Below are 21,452 nucleotides of genomic sequence, written 5' to 3' on the forward strand. Positions count from 1 at the left end.
CAGGCGAAGCAGGGTCACTGAGTCAGAGGCGAGGTGGGAGCGCCACATGAGCCGCAAGACGGATGGGAATAGATGACTGTTGGCAGAGGCCCAAAAAAAGTCCTAAGCTGACACATTTTCTAACTCAAGCATCCTTGGAAATTTGTACATGCAAATTATAATAGGAAGCCAATCGCTTCCTGCTTCTGAAGGTTGATACAGATACCTTATTTATAAGTCTTACTTTTAAATGGAGATTTAAAGGCCTACTGAAACCCACTACTACCGACCACGCAGTCTGATAGTTTATACATCAATGATGAAATCTTAACATTGCAACACATGTTTAGCTTACTAAAGTGCAATTTTAAATTTTGCGCGAAATATCCTGCTGAAAACGTCTCGGTATGATGACGTCAGCGCGTGACGTCACGGATTATAGAGGACATTTTGGGACAGCATGGCGGCCAGCTATTAAGTCGTCTGTTTTCATCGCAAAATTCCACAGTATTCTGGACATCTGTGTTGGTGAATCTTTTGCAATTTGTTCAATGAACAATGGAGACAGCAAAGAAGAAAGCTGTAGGTGGGAAGCGGTGTATTGCGGCCGACTGCAGCAACACAAACACAGCCGGTGTTTCATCGTTTACATTCCCGGAAGATGACAGTCAAGCTTTACCATCGGCCTGTGGAGAACTGGGACAACAGAGACTCTTACCAGGAGGACTTTGAGTTGGATGCGCAAACACGGTACCGTGAGTACGCATGCAGCTGCGGCTTCCAAATATTTGATCGCTTGCCCGTACGTGCGTGCCGCTATGTGCATGTCACGTACGTAACTTTGGGGACTTTGGGGAAATATATGTGCTGTATGAACTTTGGGGAGGTGAACGGTACTTTGGGCTGTGGGATTGAGTGTGTTGTGCAGGTGTTTGAGTTGTATTGGCGGGTTATATGGACGGGAGGGGGGAGGTGTTTGTTATGCGGGATCAATTTGTGGCATATTAAATATAAGCCTGGTTGTGTTGTGGCTAATAGAGTATATATATGTCTTGTGTTTATTTACTGTTTTAGTCATTCCGAGCTGAATATCAGGTCCCACCCGCCTCTCACAGCATCTTCCCTATCTGAATCGCTCCCACTGCCCTCTAGTCCTTCACTCTCACTTTCCTCATCCACGAATCTTTCATCCTCGCTCAAATTAATGGGGAAATCGTCGCTTTCTCGGTCCGAATCGCTCTCGCTGCTGGTGGCCATGATTGTAAACAATGTGCAGATGTGAGGAGCTCCACAACCTGTGACGTCACGCTACCCGTCTGCTACTTCCGGTACAGGCAAGGTTTTTTTTATCAGCGACCAAAAGTTGCGAACTTTATTGTCGATGTTCTCTACTAAATCCTTTCAGCAAAAATATGGCAATATCGCGAAATGATCAAGTATGACACATAGAATGGACCTGCTATCCCCGTTTAAATAACAAAATCGTATTTCAGTAGGCCTTTAAATGTAGGGTTAGGGATGTAATTGTCACGGTACAGTGGAGAAGGAGACGGCACAGAGGCAGGGACTTCGTTTAGCTTGCAGCGTGTTTATTAATGTACAAGAATGATGTGTGTGATTAATCAAAATATATATAGTGTGACTATGTAAAGCGATTATATGTAGAGTGTTACCGGGTGGTGTTGAAGGTGCGTGTTGAGATCGATGCGGGAGTCCAGAAAGGGCAAGACAGGCTCGGAAGGTAGGCAAGTGGTCAGGGGATGGAGCGCGGCGGCGTCGTCCGGGGGCAGGCATGAGGTCGAGATCCGGGAAGGCAGCAGGAAGTCCAAGGGGATCCGGGAAGACAAGACACACAGCTCGAAACCAGGGAACGACGAAGGGGCTGCTGGATGACGACACAGGACAAGACACGATGAGCACAAAGGAGGGGAAGCACATAGGCAAGGAAGCTAGAGACGTGTAAGGCTTACTGTACTGGGACAAGTAGCTACGTTCTGGCACTGGAACGCAGGACACGCTGGCTTAAGAAGGCAGGGGAGCTCTCGTCAGCGTCAGGTGTGTTGATTGTTGCGTGAGCGCAGCTGCACAGTATCTTTAACCCAGGGGTCGGCAACCCAAAATGTTGAAAGAGGCCATATTGGACCAAAAATACAAAAAACTAATCCGTCTGGAACTGCAAAAAATTAAACGCCTTATATAAGTGTTATAATGAAGGCAACACATGATGTAAGTGTCTATATTAGCTGTATTAGCCTACTATCAAAATGACTGTGTAGCAGGCTGACGCAAATCTTAAAAGAAAACTGGTTTTGTTGAATAAAATTCTACTCAAACATTTAATAAAGTCAAATACAAAAATAACAAGAGAAGCATCCAACACTTTTCTTTCCTAAAGTAAATGTGTACAGCAGATATAGATATCTACATCAACAATACAATTTGCCTGAGTGGCTGGACAGGACAAAAAAAGAACATGTTTTTTTCTTCTTTAAAATTTTTTTTTTTTTTTTTTAAAGTGCATGAATGTACAATCGAGTGAGCGAGCCATCTTTTTGACATGGTGGATTCTTTTCAAACTTTTTAGTCATTTTTATTTAGAAAGTTCCCAATTTTCCTTCCGGGACCTCCCATGAAGGACCACCATTAGACGTTAATTTAAAACGTAAACACCTGGACAGGACAAAAAAAGATTTTTTTTCTTTTTTTTTTCTTTCTTCTTTTTAAAAACAAAATAGTGCGTGAATGTACAATCGAGTGAGGGAGCCATCTTTTTGACATGATGGATTATTTTCAAACTTATTAGTCATTTTTATTTAGAAAGTTCCCAATTTTCCTTCCGGGACCTCCCATGAAGGACCACCATTAGACGTTAATTTAAAACGTAAACACCTGGACAGGACAAAAAAAGAATTTTTTCTTTTTTTTTTTTCTTTCTTCTTTTTAAAAACAAAATAGTGCGTGAATGTACAATCGAGTGAGGGAGCCATCTTTTTGACATGATGGATTATTTTCAAACTTATTAGTCATTTTTATTTAGAAAGTTCCCAATTTTCCTTCCGGGATCTCCCATGAAGGACTTTTGATTGATTGATTGATTGGTTGAGACTTTTATTAGTAGATTGCGCAGTACAGTACATATTCCATGCCACTAAATGGTAACACCCGAATACGTTTTTTAACTTGTTTAAGTCGGGGTCCACGTTAATCAATTCATGGACCACCATTTGAGGTTTCTTTAAAACATAAACACCTGGTCCTGAGATGTGTGTGTGTGTGTGTGTGTGTGTGTGTGTGTGTGTGTGTGTGTGTGTGTGTGTGTGTGTGTGTGTGTGTGTGTGTGTGTGTGTGTGTGTGTGTGTGTGTGTGTGTGTGTGTGTGTGTGTGTGTGTGTGTGTGTGTTTGAGGAGTGAGTGAGTGAAAAGAAAGAAAGAAAAACTGATCCCGGACAATCCTGATCTCAAATCTAAGCAAGGAAATTGTGATTGCCATTTTCTCGCAGGATGGAGCAGCCTTGTCTCCATAAATACGTCCCCTTTCCGAGCTGTGCATTGATTGTCGCTCTCTCAGTCATGGTAATGTGTGCGCATTGATCCCGCCTTCCAGTCCCTATTCGTCATTTGCTGCCGCGCACTTTTTTTGTTCCCAGAGGGCAATTGGAGAATTGATTTCCAATGTGGTCATATCGCGGCCCTAAGCCTCCTTCAGTTCCTGTACTTTGTTCAAACATACCCTTTTCTGTTCCTTCAACTTCCCTCCTCCTCATTTTTTACTCCACATATTGATATGCTGAACGTTTATTATAGTGCTGTGTCAGCAACATTCTGGCATAAAAAGAATTGAGATCACAATTCTCTGGCATCGATTTCTAGGTAGGTGTCGTGTTGCATAGCACATGGTTGTCTTAGTTTTTTCTTTTGCCTTGTTCTTTGTGGTGTCGGGTGAGGATTTGCAGTGTTGCCTTGAGAGGCAAAAACAGTGACACAAACTATAAATGCACTTCAGACTGTTTATTGTCTGACTTGATTCCAAAATTATTAAAAAATTGAAAACATTTTTTGTCACATGTTCCAGTGGGTGACACTCACCGTTACCACTCGGGACGGTATCGTTTACATTTTTACTTATACCAATAGAATAGAATAGAAAGTACTTTATTGATCCCTGGGGGAAATTCAGCACCACAGTTCGCTCACAATAATAAGAATAAATAATATAATATATTATATATATATAATATATGAATAATATAAATATATTCTACATATATTCTACATTTAAGTGCAGTCAAGGAACATATGCATTATACAGTACCAACTCGGTATCAATTTTGTTTAAAAACAATGTATTTTATCTTCATGACTTTGTGACCGGAAAGTTGAACTGACCTGTACTTGAAATATGTAAATAAAAAATGTTCAGGACCACATTTAACAAAATAAAATACAACGCGCAACATATCAATTATCACTCAAAATCAAGATAATTACAGAACTCGGCAAATGTGCAAAAAACATGCTTTGCTGTTTGACTGAGACCCTTATTTTGTCAGACGGGATTTAGCGTGCAGTGCTTTTATTGTGAAGGCCAAAAATGTGCTGTTGGTCTATAAAGGGGAACTGTACTTTTTTAGGGAATTTTGCCTATCATTAATTAACAAAGACAAGAACACATGTTTTTCTTTGTTATGCATTCTAAATCTTAAATAAACGTTAGCAAAAGTCAGCTAACTGTCAGGTTTGTCCCTAACAGTTTGGTTATGTTTTAGTTTTTCCTCTGTTTGTCTTTATTTCCTGTCAGCGCTTTTATTTTGGGTGTTTTCCTGCACCAATCCTGCCTTCTTTATATCTTGGGGTTCGTCACCAACACACCGTGACAGAGATGGGTGGGAGGGATTACAAAAAGAGGCAAAGCATTTCCTCGATTCGGCCATCAATGTTAAAGCATTGTTAAGCCTCTCTGCCATCGAAATCTCCGCGGGGTTCGTGTTAGGCTGGAGTATTCTGTCACGGTGTTTTGGTGACGAACCTTAAGATGCAGAGAAGGCAGGATTGGTGCAGGAAAACACCCAAAATAAAAGCGCTGACAGGAAATAAAGACAAACACAGAGGAAAAACTAAAACATAACCAAACTGTCAGGGACAAACCTGACACTAACAAAGGGGTAATTGGAGTTGCTCAATTCTGCCTATAAAATGCACTAAAACAACCAAAAAACTCCATTAAGGTTTTATATACATGCTGTAAGTATATATGTAATGTAGTAACATTCATAATAACATGTGATATTTACATATTTTGATAATTTCAATCATTAATTTCATAGACCCATCACAACGTTCACTTTTCCCTTCAACAACAACACTACTACTAATCATGGCAGACTTGATGAGAGACAACAAAGACTACTTTAGGACAAATTATACTGCACAATGTCTGCTCTCACTGGGATAAAGACTGAGGGGATGTTTATATCTTCCCGTTTACGTGAAGAATTAAACATAATCCTTGCAAAGGGTTAAAAACAAAAAAACGAGCGTCTTTTCGTGTCTTTCTGGCCATCTCCGGGTCTAAGTTGGATGTCAAAGTTGACCAACTTGTAAGTTTATGTCCACAACCGTCTACTATCCAGGTGAGAGGCATGATTTATAATCTAGAATTAACTTTCACCAACTCGGAGGCGATGCAGCGGCTCAATATGTCAATATAGCAGCCTCACTAAAAGTAGTTTGTCTGTGTTAGCGCTTATAATAGCAATATTGCTAATACTTGTTCATATTCAGGTCACGACATGTAAAAGGAGTATTGTTGGTGCTTTTTAAATGTTTTTAGGGGACTTTATGGGCGCAATAGAATGGATGACTCCCATTGCCAGCCACCTAGAAGGAGCCGATTATTACAAATTAGAATGCAAAAAAAATAAAGAACCGTTCTTGTCTCTCATAAGGATTGTGAGTGATGGGCAAAATTCCAAAAAACAGCAGTTCCCCTTTAACAACCAGCATGTCAAGAATCGTCCATGTTGAAAAATGACATCACGTACTTGTATGTGTGTGAATCAAGATCGCGATCTTTAACAATTAATTATGCTGCCATAATTGGCATACAGATGCTTGAAATGTCATTTTTGACCCTAAATTCCTGTTAAAAAAAAGATTATTACATTCTGTACATATACATTCACTGTACAAACACATATACACATTCTGTACATATACAAGTACATATGCATACTTACACTCATGCACATAATCACGTTTCATCAAACATATATTAACGTTGTTGCCCTCGGGTAAACTGGGTATAACACATGGCACACGGACAAAGCTTAACCTATTGTTACTATAACAATCTACAAAGTTAATGTAGGTTCTCTTTCTCCCCCTCCATTTTTCTGCATTCTTTCGTATCTCAAGTTATCATTACGTATATTTATTGTTGCATTTGAACAACTGTATTGTTGATAATAAAGGTAAAGTATTGGTATTGTTCATTATCAATAGCGCTATTTCTATTGGTATTTGAATTGCTCCATTTGTAGTGTAATAATGCTCATTGTCATTTCTGTATTATTTTTTATTTTTCGCTAACTGCTTATTTGCTATTACTTTTACCATCATATTTGTACATGTCGTATTTGCTGATGTTGCTCTATTGTTGTTGTTGTTTGCTGTTGTTGTTTTTGTCTCTCTGTCTAATCCCCCTCTTGTCCCCACAATTTCTTTCTATCGCCTCCTGCTTAATAAAGTCAAATACAAATAAGGCAACAAGAGAAGTATCCTACACTTCTCTTTTGTAAAGTAAATCTGAACAGCCGACATGGGCATCTACATCAACTATATGATTTGCCTGAGAAGCTGGACAGGACAAAAAAAAAAAAAAAAAAAAAAAAGATTATTGGTTATGGAATAACTTACAGAAGGATCTGAGGTTGCCTGAGCTGATCACTTTGGGGGAATTTCAGGCCATTTTAAAGGATTGAGAAACTGTTCCTATTAGGCATTGTTAGTTGTTTTTACTGAAACATTGCATACATTGTTTTGACCTATCACATGTTTTATGTTCAGTTCAGTTCAGTTTCAGTTTATTTCAAACATGCATACGATACAATGTAATGCAGCACAGTTCCGGTTGTTTCATTACAGCACGTCCGAAAAGGAGTAGGAAGAAGCAGAGCTTATTTAATCCTACCCTTTTACATACCGTAGCAATTTTATCCAAGTTCCTTGATCTCTGTCATAGAACAGTGAACAAATAAATAATATACCATAGTAAACATACAAATATAAAATACATAAATAATCACAATAAAAAAAAAAGGGGGGGGGGAAAAGGGTTCAAGATGTCCATCATAATTCTGGTTCTGTGTACTTTGTGAACACTTGTAGTTTGAACAGTCTCTTAAACTGAATCATATTGGTGCTTTGTTTCATTTCTTTGGTTAATCTGTTCCATAATTTATTCCCACATACTGATATACTAAAGGCAGCACGGTGGAAGAGGGGTTAGTGCGTCTGCCTCACATTACGAAGGTCCTGAGTAGTCGTGAGTTCAATCCCGGCCTCGGTATCTTTCTGTGTGGAGTTTGCATGTTCTCCCCGTGACTGCGTGGGTTCCCTCCGGGTACTCCGGCTTCCTCCCACCTCCAAAGACATGCACCTGGGGATAGGTTGATTGGCAACACTAAAATTGGCCCTAGTGTGTGAATGTGAGTGTGAATGTTGTCTGTCTATCTGTGTTGGCCCTGCGATGAGGTGGCGACTTGTCCAGGGTGTACCCCGCCTTCCGCCCGATTGTAGCTGAGATAGAATAAGCGGTAGAAAATGGATGCATACCTGCCAACTACTCCGGTTTTCCCGTAATTAGTACGGTTTTCATCAACCTATTCCGGGTTACGGTTGCAGTGATAAAAAATACGGTTTTTCATTAATTAAAAAAAAATATTTTTTTTTAAAGTTTTATTCACGAAATCGCGTAACAACAATGACAATCGACACTGCTTCCCGTAACTTCCTATTGAGCCATTCCGAATGCCATGCGCGAGGCTATTTATAGCACCGCTGCCAAGCACGAGGCACCTGTTGCCATTGTTTCCAAATGAGCGAACGATCATGGAATCAGCCGGAGAAAAATCGCAAACGAGTCTTAAACCGAAAAGAAAACTGCAGTCATTCCGTGAAGAATATTCAAAAGCCTATCCGGGAATAATTATCCGTTCCAAAAAGGGTGAAAACTACGCGAATTGCACCTTGTGCAGACAAGATTTTTCGATCGGACACGGAGGAATTAGCGATGTAAAAGACCACGTTGGGACAAAAAAACACAAGTCTAATGCCGTTGCTAGCGATACAAGTGGAAAACTTTCAACGTTTTTCGTCGCCCAAACAGATTCTTTGGATGTGATAAATGCCAAAGTTTTATTTGGATTTTAGCCACAAAAAGGTAATGACACCAATGTTATCTATTGGAATTGTTTAGTACTGTTATACTGTTAAAAGTGTTTATACTATTTATGCTTTCAAGTCCAAGTTGAAGAAATCTTGTTAAATGTTGACAGCATAACTACCAAAATACAGAAGTATGTCCTTAATATTTTTGCAGTGCTATTTCTGTTGAAAAGTTCAAATGATTACATTGGAGATGTGATGTGCCACTTTTCAAGTGTCTGATGGCTTAAATTAATTTTCATTAATTTTTCATATTTTGAATTCTTTTGAAAGGCTTACAAAAAAACTACATTTGAATTGTAATTCCATGCTATTGACAGGACTATTAATTTTAATGAAGTTAGCTTACCATGTTTACAGTATGATAATTGTGATAGAAATGTGAATTTTAGGCACAGAATATTTTTTACAATTGAACAAGGCAGTAGATTATACAAGCTTGGACAGAAAGTTAATAATGACACCAAATTTTTTTTAAATGGAATTGTTTAGTACTGTTTTACCATTTGTTTACTGTAAAAAGTGTTGATACTGTTTATACTTTCAATTAACAAATTGAAGTCTTGTGAAAGGTTGACAGGATAACTGGCATTAACTGTCAAAATAATTTCAAACTATTGAAGTTAGCTTACAGAATAAACATGTCAATCAACCCATATGATTTTTGCTGTAATATTTTTGTGTTGAAAAGTCACTGTGACTGATAGAAAAGTGATGGTTTTAGCAACATTTTAACCTGTCTGAATGCTAATAATCATTTTGCGTCGGGGGGCGAACCTGAACCCCCCACCAGGACTTAGTCCTGGACCTATCGGGGCCTGCGGCCCCTGGACCCTGGCTACTAGGTTTTTCTGATTTCAAAAGTTGGCAGGTATGTGGATGGATGGATGGATATACTAAAGGTTTTAAGTGTTGTACGAGCATACAGATGTTTTAAATGAGATTTTCCTCTAAGGTTATATTTCTCCTCTTTTGTTGTTAATATATCCATCCATCCATTTTCTACCGCTTATTCCCTTTGGGGTCGCGGGGGGCGCTGGAGCCTATCTCAGCTACAATCGGGCGGAAGGTGGGGTACACCCTGGACAAGTCGCCACCTCATCGCAGGGCCAACACAGATAGACAACATTCACACTCACATCCACACACTAGGGCCAATTTAGTGTTGCCAATCAACTTATCCCCAGGTGCATGTCTTTGGATATGTAAATAATACATTTATATATATTAACATATATACTGCGGCTGTTTTTGTTGTTTACATGTATTTCTGTACTTTTTGTTTTGCTGCCCTCTTGGTCAGGTCACTCTTGGAAAAGCGATTTTACTCTCAATGAAGTTAACCTGGTTCAATTAAGGATATTGATTGATTGAAAGTTTGTGTTCAGCACCGCCATGAATTTGTCTTATTGTTGTCTTTTTCTTTGACTTTTTCTTTGGCTTTTATGTCCATTTCCAAACAAACTAATTGTGTTTTTGTTGTCATTCCAGGTGCGCCTGTAGCGAACCTCCCGTCGCTTGCCGCGCCGTCCCCCACGAGACTCCTCCGCCCCCTCCCACTATTTAATTTTTTTTTTTCTCCCACTGGAGGCGGAGCGCCCACGTGCGAATTCATGATCGCATGACCGTGGATATGGACACAGTCCTGAGCCACTTTGTCAAGAACACGGGAGCAGAACCAGGATTGGCCAGAGACCTGCTAGAAGGTGCGTCACACGTGTGGGTTTCGTTTGTACAGGTGTACCTAATGTAAGGGCGGAGCCGACAAATAGATTATGCCAGTAGAAAAAATGTATATGGATCTCAACCCTTTCATTTGAATTTTGCTCCTGAAAGAAATCCATAAAGCAGTGTAATATTTTTGCACGTGCACCGAACTCTCGTGGTCAGGTGTGAGAAGCCTCAGCTGCACAAGCTGCACCAATAGCTAGTGGCTATCAGTTGGGTACTGGAGCGCTGCGGCGAAGTGGACTGACGTAGTGTCTGGTGAAAAACTTTTCAAAGTGGAAGTTGTGGCGGGAGAGGAAATTGGCGAGAGAAAATGTGAGATAACTGCCAGAAGGCAACAGCATTAGGGCTGCACGATTCTGTGGAAAAACCTAATTGCCATTTTTCTTTCTAAAACCGCGATTGTGATTGGTTTTGTGATTTTTATAATTTATACATACAGGTAAAAGCCAGTAAATTAGAATATTTTGAAAAACTTGATTTATTTCAGTAATTGCATTCAAAAGGTGTAACTTGTACATTATATTTATTCATTGCACACAGACTGATGCATTCAAATGTTTATTTCATTTAATTTTGATGATTTGAAGTGGCAACAAATGAAAATCCAAAATTCCGTGTGTCACAAAATTAGAATATTACTTAAGGCTAATACAAAAAAGGGATTTTTAGAAATGTTGGCCAACTGAAAAGTATGAAAATGAAAAATATGAGCATGTACAATACTCAATACTTGGTTGGAGCTCCTTTTGCCTCAATTACTGCGTTAATGCGGTGTGGCATGGAGTCGATGAGTTTCTGGCACTGCTCAGGTGTTATGAGAGCCCAGGTTGCTCTGATAGTGGCCTTCAACTCTTCTGCATTTTTGGGTCTGGCATTCTGCATCTTCCTTTTCACAATACCCCACAGATTTTCTATGGGGCTAAGGTCAGGGGAGTTGGCGGGCCAATTTAGAACAGAAATACCATGGTCCGTAAACCAGGCACGGGTAGATTTTGCGCTGTGTGCAGGCGCCAAGTCCTGTTGGAACTTGAAATCTCCATCTCCATAGAGCAGGTCAGCAGCAGGAAGCATGAAGTGCTCTAAAACTTGCTGGTAGACGGCTGCGTTGACCCTGGATCTCAGGAAACAGAGTGGACCGACACCAGCTGGACTGCTGCTGAGTGGTCCAAAGTCATGTTTTCTGACGAAAGCAAATTTTGTATTTCCTTTGGAAATCGAGGTCCCAGAGTCTGGAGGAAGACAGGAGAGGCACAGGATCCACGTTGCCTGAAGTCTAGTGTAAAGTTTCCACCATCAGTGATGGTTTGGGGTGCCATGTCATCTGCTGGTGTCGGTCCACTCTGTTTCCTGAGATCCAGGGTCAACGCAGCCGTCTACCAGCAAGTTTTAGAGCACTTCATGCTTCCTGCTGCTGACCTGCTCTATGGAGATGGAGATTTCAAGTTCCAACAGGACTTGGCGCCTGCACACAGCGCAAAATCTACCCGTGCCTGGTTTACGGACCATGGTATTTCTGTTCTAAATTGGCCCGCCAACTCCCCTGACCTTAGCCCCATAGAAAATCTGTGGGGTATTGTGAAAAGGAAGATGCAGAATGCCAGATCCAAAAACGCAGAAGAGTTGAAGGCCACTATCAGAGCAACCTGGGCTCTCATAACACCTGAGCAGTGCCAGAAACTCATCGACTCCATGCCACGCCGCATTAACGCAGTAATTGAGGCAAAAGGAGCTCCAACCAAGTATTGAGTATTGTGCATGCTCATATTTTTCATTTTCATACTTTTCAGTTGGCCAACATTTCTAAAAATCCCTTTTTTGTATTAGCCTTACACAATATTCTAATTTTGTGACACACGGAATTTTGGATTTTCATTTGTTGCCACTTCAAATCATCAAAATTAAATGAAATAAACATTTGAATGCATCAGTCTGTGTGCAATGAATACATATAATGTACAAGTTACACCTTTTGAATGCAATTACTGAAATAAATCAAGTTTTTCAAAATATTCTAATTTACTGGCTTTTACCTGTATAAATGCATACAAGTGTGGGAATAGGGAGTAAAGAAAGACATGTTATTTTTAGACTGTCAATCGTCATATTCTTGTATCAAGGTGCCGCACATCAGAACAACACGCAAAAATATTTGGCTTTATGCAGGCAGACTCACAGCTTTTGTTCACATCACGGGTGTCCAAACTACTGCCCGTGGGCAAAGTGCGGCCCGACGGCGTCTTCAATTTGGCACGCGAAACTGCACGAGTGCAGTAAACTGTGGCAGGAAGCGGTGCCTTTAAGAAACAAACAAACAAAATAAAGCATGTTAAAATATGATGTTTAAATACCGTATTTTTCGGAGTATAAGTCGCACCGGCCGGAAATGCATAATAAAGAAGGAAAAAAACATATATAAGTCGCATTTTTTGGGGAAATGTATTTGATAAAACCCAACACCAAGAATAGACATTTGAAAGGCAATTTAAAATAAATGAAGAATAGTGAACAACAGGCTGAATAAGTGTACGTTATATGAGGCATAAATAACCAGCTGAGAACGTGCCTGGTATGTTAACGTCACATATTATGGTAAGAGTCATTCAAATAACTATAACATATATATATACATAACAATCTGTCACTCCTAATCGCTAAATCCGACAAAATCTTATACGTCTAGTCTCTTACGTGAATGAGCTAAATAATATTATATTTTATGGTAATGTGTTAATAATTTCACACATAAGTCGCTCCTGAGTATAAATCGCACCCCCGGCCAAACTATGGAAAAAACTGCGACTTATAGTCTGAAAAATACGGTATACAGTATATATATATATATATATATATATGTATGTATGTATGTATGTATGTATGTAATGTATGTATGTATGTATGTATGTATGTATGTATGTATGTATGTATGTATGTATGTATGTATGTATATATATATATATATATATATATATATATATATATATATATATATATATATATACTGTATACATTATATATATATATATATATATATATATATATATATATATATATATATATATATATATATATATATACATAGTTGACGCAGGGTTAGATCTTGCTTAGTTTTTTTTGGATGAGACCAGGGATCTTTGGCTCTAAAAGGTTGGTGACCACTGTCCTAGATTATAAATCATGCCTCGCACTTGGATAGTAGAAGGCTGAGGACGTATTCTGACGAATTGGTACACTATGACAGCCAATTTAGACCCGGATATGGCGAGAACGACACGTAAAGACGCTGCCACCTGCCTTTTCTTCACAAGTCGTTCTTCACCTAAATGGGAATGTATGAACGTCCTAGCAGTCGTGCATCCTAATGACAGCAGACGTTGTACAGTAAGTAATGTTTTGTAATGTTTGTTGGCTCTTATGAAGTCTGCTGTGGGTAATAATCAGTCATGTTGTTGAAATAAAAAGTGAAAGTCTTTGAGATTAATGCGCCGCGTAACCTTGAAATGATCAAAATACGTCAACATTAAATGTTGTTATAAATGTTACTACATTACATATATACTTGTTCGGATGTTTTTTTTAAGTGCTTTATAGGCAGAATAGAGCGACTCCCTTGTAAGCTGGCTTTTGATTGCATTTATTTAATATTTAGAATACATTAAAAAAGGAACACAAATGTGTTCTTGTCTTACGTGATGATTGTGAATGATAGGCAAAATTCCCAAAATAAATACAGTTCCCCTTTTAAAGAGTACTGTTTGTTGCCATCCCATGATTTGGTAATTTTTCCGCCTTCGTCCGTGTTGATGGGCTCATATTGCCCATCTATTTTGAAGCTGCAGCATTACCACAACATGACTTTTGGATTTATAATCATGTCTTTTTTCCTCCTAATGTTTGTTACTTTGCGGAACTTCTCACTGGCGAGGAACCGTGCTTCCTGTGTGTGCGGTCTCACTAAATCTCTCTCCGCCCATCGAGACTAAAGATTGTGAATGAGTGAAAAGCGGGCTCACTGTGTTCAGTAGGGGTGTAGCGGTACACAAAAATGTCGGTTCGCTACGTACCTCGGTTCAGAGGTCACGGTTCGGTTCATTCTCGGTACAGTAAGAAAACAACAAAATAAAAATTTTTTGGCTATTTATTTACCAAATGTGTAAACAATGGCTTTATCCTTTTAACATTGGGAACACTATAATAATTCTGCCCATGTTAATCAACATTAAACTGCCTCAAGTTGCTCAGATTAAATAAAATGACAAAACTTTTCTTCTACATATAAAAAGTGCAACATTAAAACAGTTTCAAGTCAACTCATCATGCTTAATTTATTACAGCATTTGGGAAGCCTGTGGTTGATTTTTATTATGTAAATGTTCTATTTTTATCAACATGTAATAGCAGGGACCCTGCCATTCAAAACTAGGCTGCTGCATTACTAATGATTAATGTAACTATAGCTGAAAAAAATAGTACAATAGCAATAGGAGAGACTACACACACACACGCACGCACACACACACCGCAAAATGAGCTAACATTACGCTTAAAGCTAATTAGCCTTCACCTCAAGCCAGGACTGCGAGCGAGCTGAGCTGCAGTTTAAGTTTCTAGAAGGTCAACGGGCTCATAGTGATGTTTCTAGTAGTTGACTGGGAGGTGTTTATTTTAATTTGGGGAGAGTACGCTGTCTGATGCTCACCTGCTAAACACCTATCTGCTCGACGCTGAAGCGCTGACTACATGCGCTCTGAATACGCACTGCTGATTGGCTGTTACCGCTCTGAATACGCACTGCTGATTGGCTGTTACTGCTCTGAATATGCACTGCTGATTGGCTGTTACCGCTTTGTGTGTAACCAATCAGATGGTTGTGTGGGTGGGACAATGCTGGGTGCTGAGACAGAGGCAGAAGAAGCAAAGCAGCTTGTTAAGACTTTAGCTTAGAAACTCGTTCGGTACACCCCCGTACCGAACTGAAACCCCCGTACCGAAACGGTTCAATACAAAACACCGTTACACCCCTAGTGTTCAGTTAATCCTACTGTTAAATAAACGCGATGCACAGAGTAAGACCGCTTTCTCCCTGTTTGAAGCGAATAATTGTGAGGTTTAACAATTTTGAAACCTCGATTAATCGTGCAGCCCTAGTTAGCATTAGCGTTAGCACTAGTGTTGCCGATGGTAATGTATACTAGTTTAAACCAGATTGGATCAAACTCTTCCCTGGAGTTTAGGAACAAGCTCATGTTCTGTAAACATTGGTGGCACTGTGTTTATATGTATGAGTGCACGCGTGTGTTGTTCTGTACCTTGTTTGTTGACAGCATAAAAGGTGTTATTCACGACGTTGCTCCAATTTCTGTGCTCCCGGTGAAAAAGCAAAGCAAAGCGCGCAGCCGAAAGTGTGAGCGGGTCTTTCCTCCGTGCAGGCAAGAAGTGGGACTTGAGCGCGGCCCTCGGTGACTTTGAACAGCTGCAAGCGGTGCATGCTGGGAGCTTGCCGTACTTCCTCCCAGAGGAGAGGATGTACCTGCCTCCCGAAAAGGAGATGGCCGGACTCGGACGGCCTTTACTCCAGCGCCAAGACCAGGTGGTGCTTGGTGAGTGCATCCATGTTTTTTGTTGTCTCACCGTCAGGGCGGTGCATCTAAAGCTGACCAACATGGATGTCGTCATGCTGGTGTCAGTCTGGTACGAGTACTGCCCTTGCTATTGACATTTGGATCATTCAGCCCTAAAACTTATTGCAACGTGACACTGATACGCTGTCCAAAGACCACCTTTATTGTGAGGTACTTGTGGTTCTACCACTTGTTCTGCAAAGCAACCAATAACAGCGAGTCATTAAAGGCCTACTGAAATGCGATTTTCTTATTTAAACGGGGATAGCAGGTGCATTCTATGTGTCACACTTGAACATTTTGCGATATTGCCATATTTTTGCTGAAAGGATTTAGTAGAGAACATCGACGATAAAGTTCACAACTTTTGGTCGCTGATAAAAAAGCCTTGCCTGTACCGGAAGTAGCAGACGAGTAGCGTGACGTCACAGGTTGTGGAGCTCCTCACATCCGCACATTGTTTACAATCATGGCCACCAGCAGCGAGAGCGATTCGGACCGAGAAAGCGACGATTTCCCCATTAATTTGAGCGACGATGAAAGATTCGTGGATGAGGAAAGTGAGAGTGAAGGACTAGAGGGCAGTGGGAGCGATTCAGATAGGGAAGATGCTGTGAGAGGCGGGTGGGACCTGATATTCAGCTGGGAATGACTAAAACAGTAAATAAACACATATACTCTATTAGCCACAACACAACCAGGTTTATATTTAATATGCCACAAATTAATCCCGCATAACAAACACCCCCCGTCCATATAACCCGCCAATACAACTCAAAACACCTGCACAACACACTCAATCCCACATCCCAAAGTACCGTTCACCTCTCCAAAGTTCATACAGCACATATATTTCCCCAAAGTTACGTACGTGACATGCACATAGCGGCACGCACGTACGGGCAAGCGATCAAATGTTTGGAAGCCGCAGCTGCATGCGTACTCGCGGTACCGCGTCTGCGCATCCAACTCAAAGTCCTCCTGGTAAGAGTCTCTGTTGTCCCAGTTCTCCACAGGCCAATGGTAAAGATTGACTGTCATCTTCCGGGAATGTAAACAATGAAACACCGGCTGTGTTATCCGGCACAACAGTCAGGGGGTGCGTTATCCGGCACAACACCTGCCGCAATACACCGCTTCCCACCTACAGCTTTCTTCTTTGCTGTCTCCATTGTTCATTGAACAAATTGCAAAAGATTCACCAACACAGATGTCCAGAATACTGTGGAATTTTCCGATGAAAACAGACGACTTAATAGCTGGCCATCATGTGACGTCACGCGCAGGCGTCATCATACCGAGACGTTTTCAGCAGGATATTTTGCACAAAACTTAAAATTGCACTTTAGTAAGCTAACCCGGCCGTATTGGCATGTGTTGCAATGTTAAGATTTCATCATTGATATATAAACTATCAGACTGCGTGGTCGGTAGTAGTGGGTTTCAGTAGGCCTTTAAGAAGCACTAAAAGTCATTAAATGGATTTTGCAAAAATTAAAGCCTTAAATGGCATTATAAAGCATTAAATACGATGTCCAGAGGCAATAATTGTCATACAATTGTCTCGTTACGAGATTAGTTAGTGAGGAACACTGCTAAATACCAAAAAAATATGATTATAAAGCCAAATGTTTCCTTGTGGGAATATTTCATCTTCATACTAAATGAGCAATATGAGCCCATCAACACAGATGTTGTGATAGCTATGTCAACAAAAAAGACAATAAAACAAACCACCCGACCCAGTTTTTCCAACTGGGTAAAAACTGCACTTGAAGATGTTCAATATTTATTTACATGCAATTTTACTAACAGAGATTGAGATTCCATTTCATGTTTGTTTACTTGTTTAGGATAATGAAGTTATTGACCTTCCAATTGCAATGGTAAAAAATACTACATTTATTATGTTTGAAAGGCTTATTTGCAGTATTATTATTATTATTATTATACATTATAATTAATTTGGCCACAGTTAATGTAAACTTTTCAACATTATCATTGTCAAATGCTTACAATTTTGTCTATACACCATGAATTGATTAACGTGGACCCCGACTTAAACAAGTTGAAAAACGTATTCGGGTGTTACCATTTAGTGGTCAATTGTACGGAATATGTACTGTACTGTGCAATCTACTAATAAAAGTCTCAATCAATCAAAACAGACAATTGCATGCTTTTGACTTACTGTGCATCTGTATTCAGAGTATTCACAGCGCATCACTTTTTCCACATTTTATGTTACAACTTTATCCCAAAATGGAATCAATCAATCAAAATTATACACACAATACCCCGTAATGCCAATGTGAAAACGTTTTTGCAAATGTATTAAAAGTAATGTACATAAGTATTCAGAGGCTTTGCTCAATACTTTGTTGATGTACCTTTGGCAGCAATTCCAGCCTCAAGTCTTTTTTAATACAATGCCACAAGCTTGGCACACCTATCTTAGGGCAGTTTCAACCATTCCCTTTCAGCACCTCTCAAGCTCCATCAGGTTGGATGGGAAGGTTTTCATCCAGGATGTCTCTGTACATTGCTGCATTCATCTTTCCCTCTATCCTGACTAGTTTAAACAGTTTAAAAGCATCCCCACAGCATGATGCTGCCACTATCATGCTTCACTGTAGGGATGGTATTTGCTTGGTGATGAGCGGTGCCTGGTTTCCTCCAAACATGATGCCTGGCCATTCAAGCCAAAGACTTCAATCGTTGTCTAATCAGACCAGATAATGTAGTTTTTCATGGTTTGAGAGTCTTTCAGGTGCATTTTTTTTTTTACTGAGAAATGACTTCCATCTGGCCACTCTACCATACAGGCCTGATTGGTGAATTGTCCTTCTGGAAGGTTCTCCTCTCTCCACAGAGGAATGCTGTAGCTCTTGACAGAGGGACCATCGAGTCCTTGGTCACCTCCCTGACTAGGGTCCTTCTCCCACAATTGCCAGCTCTAGGAAGAGTCCTGGTGGTTCCAAACTTCTTCCATTCACGGATGATGGAGGCCACTGTGCTCATTGGGACCTTCAAGGCAGCAGATATTTTTCTGTACCCTTCCCCAGATTTGTGCCTGGAGACAATCCTGTCCCAGAGGTCTGCAGACAATTTTTTGGACTTCATGCTTGGTTTGTGCTCTGCCGTGCACTGTCAAGTGTGGGACCTTATATATAGACTGGTGTGTGCCTTTCCAACCAACTGAATTTACCACAAGTGGACTCCAATGAAGCTGTAGGAACATCTCAAGGAGGATCAGTTGAAACAGGAAGCACCTGATCTCACTTTTGAGCTTCATGGCAAAGACAGTCAATACTTATGTCCATCTTAGTTTTTGATTTTGAATTATTTAGCAAAAATATATCAAAAATGTTTTCACAATGTCATTACGGTGTATTATGTGTAGAATTTTGAAGACAAAAATGAATGTATTCCATTTTGGAATAGGGCAGTGACATGACAAAAAGCGGATAAAGTAAAGCGCTGCAAATACTTTACCAAATATCTGCAGTTGGACATGGGCATTAAATTGGTTGCATTAAAAAGCATTCAATTAGATTTGTTGATAGCTGAATAAACAGGATTATAAAACGCCATGTTTGTAAACCAAGTTGGCATTGTTTAACAAGAGTATCCAACATTGGAACAACATTTATGAGTCAATGAAGAGGTTTTTCTGTAAAAAGCATTTATTCCATGCAAACAGGTTAAAAGTGTTTAGTCTGTTTTGGCCTTGTGCTCTGGGCAACATTAAGACACGGTGCTACACGACATGACAGCTAATGCATTTAAATGGGTGTAATTTTAAATTTATTTACGGTGTTTGGACGTTTTTCATAATATCCGCAATGTTCAGTGAGCAGGTTGTGTTATGTGTGACCATGTGTGTTGACCTTTATGTTAGTTGCAGGTTGTTTTTTTTGCCCCATGACTAGGGAAGGTTGTTGGTATTGTGTCATATAAGTAAAACCTGTGCTACAACTACAAAACACTTTTATCTGATCTGAATTAGTCACATTGTCCACAAGATGACCGCAAATATGTAGCATTCAGAGACCGCCTGGTTAATTTGAAAGCATTCAGCGGTGTGGTTTTGTTGAACTCATGACGTCTTGTGGGAGAAATTGAAGAGGCCGTAGTTTGGACACCCCGGTTGTTGTGTATCGTTCCACCATTTTAGGGAAAGAGTGGGGATCCCGGGAAAACATTGACAAGGAGATCTAGTTGTCAGGATGTAACATTTATGTTTCTGGATGTAAATCCTATATCATGTACTTTGCTCGTCAAAGTTTCGTCTTTCATGGAAATCAGTGAGGGTTGTCTTAGCGACCATATTTTGTAGGAGAACGCAAAGTGCCGCGTAGGACCGGAGGGTTTAGACGAGGACAACCCTGCGGCGTTTCTCATCGACATCTTTCTTTGGCAGCTCCCGAAAAGCATCAGCCGAGGGCCGCCTCCCGCGGCAGCTCGCCCGTCCCCTCCTCGGCATGCACGCACACCGCCAACGCCGAGCAGCTGCTCAACACGCCCGAGTTCACCTTCCAGCTGCCGGACCTCAGCATGTACCAGGACGACTTCCGGGTCACCGAGAGGGACCTGATCGAGAAGTCCATGATGGTGGCGCTGGAGCACGCAGGTGAGCCTTGAACCGTCCCTGTGCATCATGGACAATCCTGCCCACTCACTCCACCAGACAATTGAGGGACAGCGGAGTTCATACTCCAACAGGCTCCTTCAACTTCGTTCCCACAATGTTCAATTCAAGAACTCCTTCATTCCGCACTCGATTTAGCTGTATAATCACACGCCATACAGCAATAGATATCTGTCTATTACCTGACACCTTCTATGTTAGCTACTTCTCTTTGTTTTTAATGTCTATTTTCTATTTTCTGCTGGATTTACTCTCTATTTTATGCTGCAACTGTCACGTATACTGTAATATTGTACATGGTAATTGTTATATATTGTAAATATGATATAGACATAATATATCAGTATTAGAGATGCGCGGTTTGCGGGCACAACCGCGGAGTCCGCGGATTATCCGCGGATCGGGCGGATGAAATTAAAAAAATTTAGATTTTATCCGCGGGTCGGGTCGGGTCGGGTCGGGCGGTTGAAATAAAAAAAAAATTAGATTTTAAATAGATTCAGGCGGGTGGCAGTTAAACCAATTCGGAAATATATATACATAGTTAAATGTTGTTACCCACATACGAAAAACGAGCAGGCACCTGCAGCATATGCCACAACAGAAGAGAAAAAAAAAAAAAGAGATGGACACTTTTACGGAGCGGAGAAGGGACGCCTCGCCGGGGTCCGGGACCGAGGCCCCTTCCCCCGAGAGGGCCCCACCGGGAGCCGTAGCTGAGGCGATCCACGAGAAGGGCCCGACGCACGTCCAGGGTCACCACCGCGCCCAACGCACCGACACCCCGCCTCGTCCACCGTCACGCGCAGCAGGTAAGCAGCTTACCTGCCCGCCACCCCCGTGGCCGGGGGCTCGTAACAGGGGTCACTCCGCGCGCTCCGCCTGCGCAGCTTACCTGCCCGCCACCCCTGTTGCCGGGGGCGCGTAACAGGGGTCACTCCGCGCGCAGTGCGCTCACGAAAGGGGTGGGGCTCACCCTGGTTGATATAGACAGCACCTAGGACGGTGGCCATGGAAGTCGGAACCCGC

General features: G+C 40.9%; 1 protein-coding gene across 2 annotated transcripts in view; it reads left to right on the forward strand.

Annotated features, from left to right (window-relative positions):
• otud7b (OTU deubiquitinase 7B) overlaps positions 1-21,452 on the forward strand; it is a 94,732-nt gene that overhangs the window by 42,114 nt on the left and 31,166 nt on the right. Inside the window, exons 2-4 of one of the 2 annotated variants that reach the window (XM_061983110.1) lie at positions 9,915-10,129; positions 15,581-15,751; positions 20,196-20,405. In XM_061983110.1, coding sequence (XP_061839094.1) covers positions 10,045-10,129; positions 15,581-15,751; positions 20,196-20,405 — 466 coding nt within the window. In that variant the 5' untranslated portion in view covers positions 9,915-10,044. The remainder of the gene's footprint in view (positions 1-9,914; positions 10,130-15,580; positions 15,752-20,195; positions 20,406-21,452) is intronic. The other variant, XM_072915542.1, reaches the window with a different exon arrangement.

The sequence above is a fragment of the Nerophis lumbriciformis genome, linkage group LG21 (assembly GCF_033978685.3).
Source record: "Nerophis lumbriciformis linkage group LG21, RoL_Nlum_v2.1, whole genome shotgun sequence".
Lineage (NCBI taxonomy): Eukaryota > Metazoa > Chordata > Actinopteri > Syngnathiformes > Syngnathidae > Nerophis > Nerophis lumbriciformis.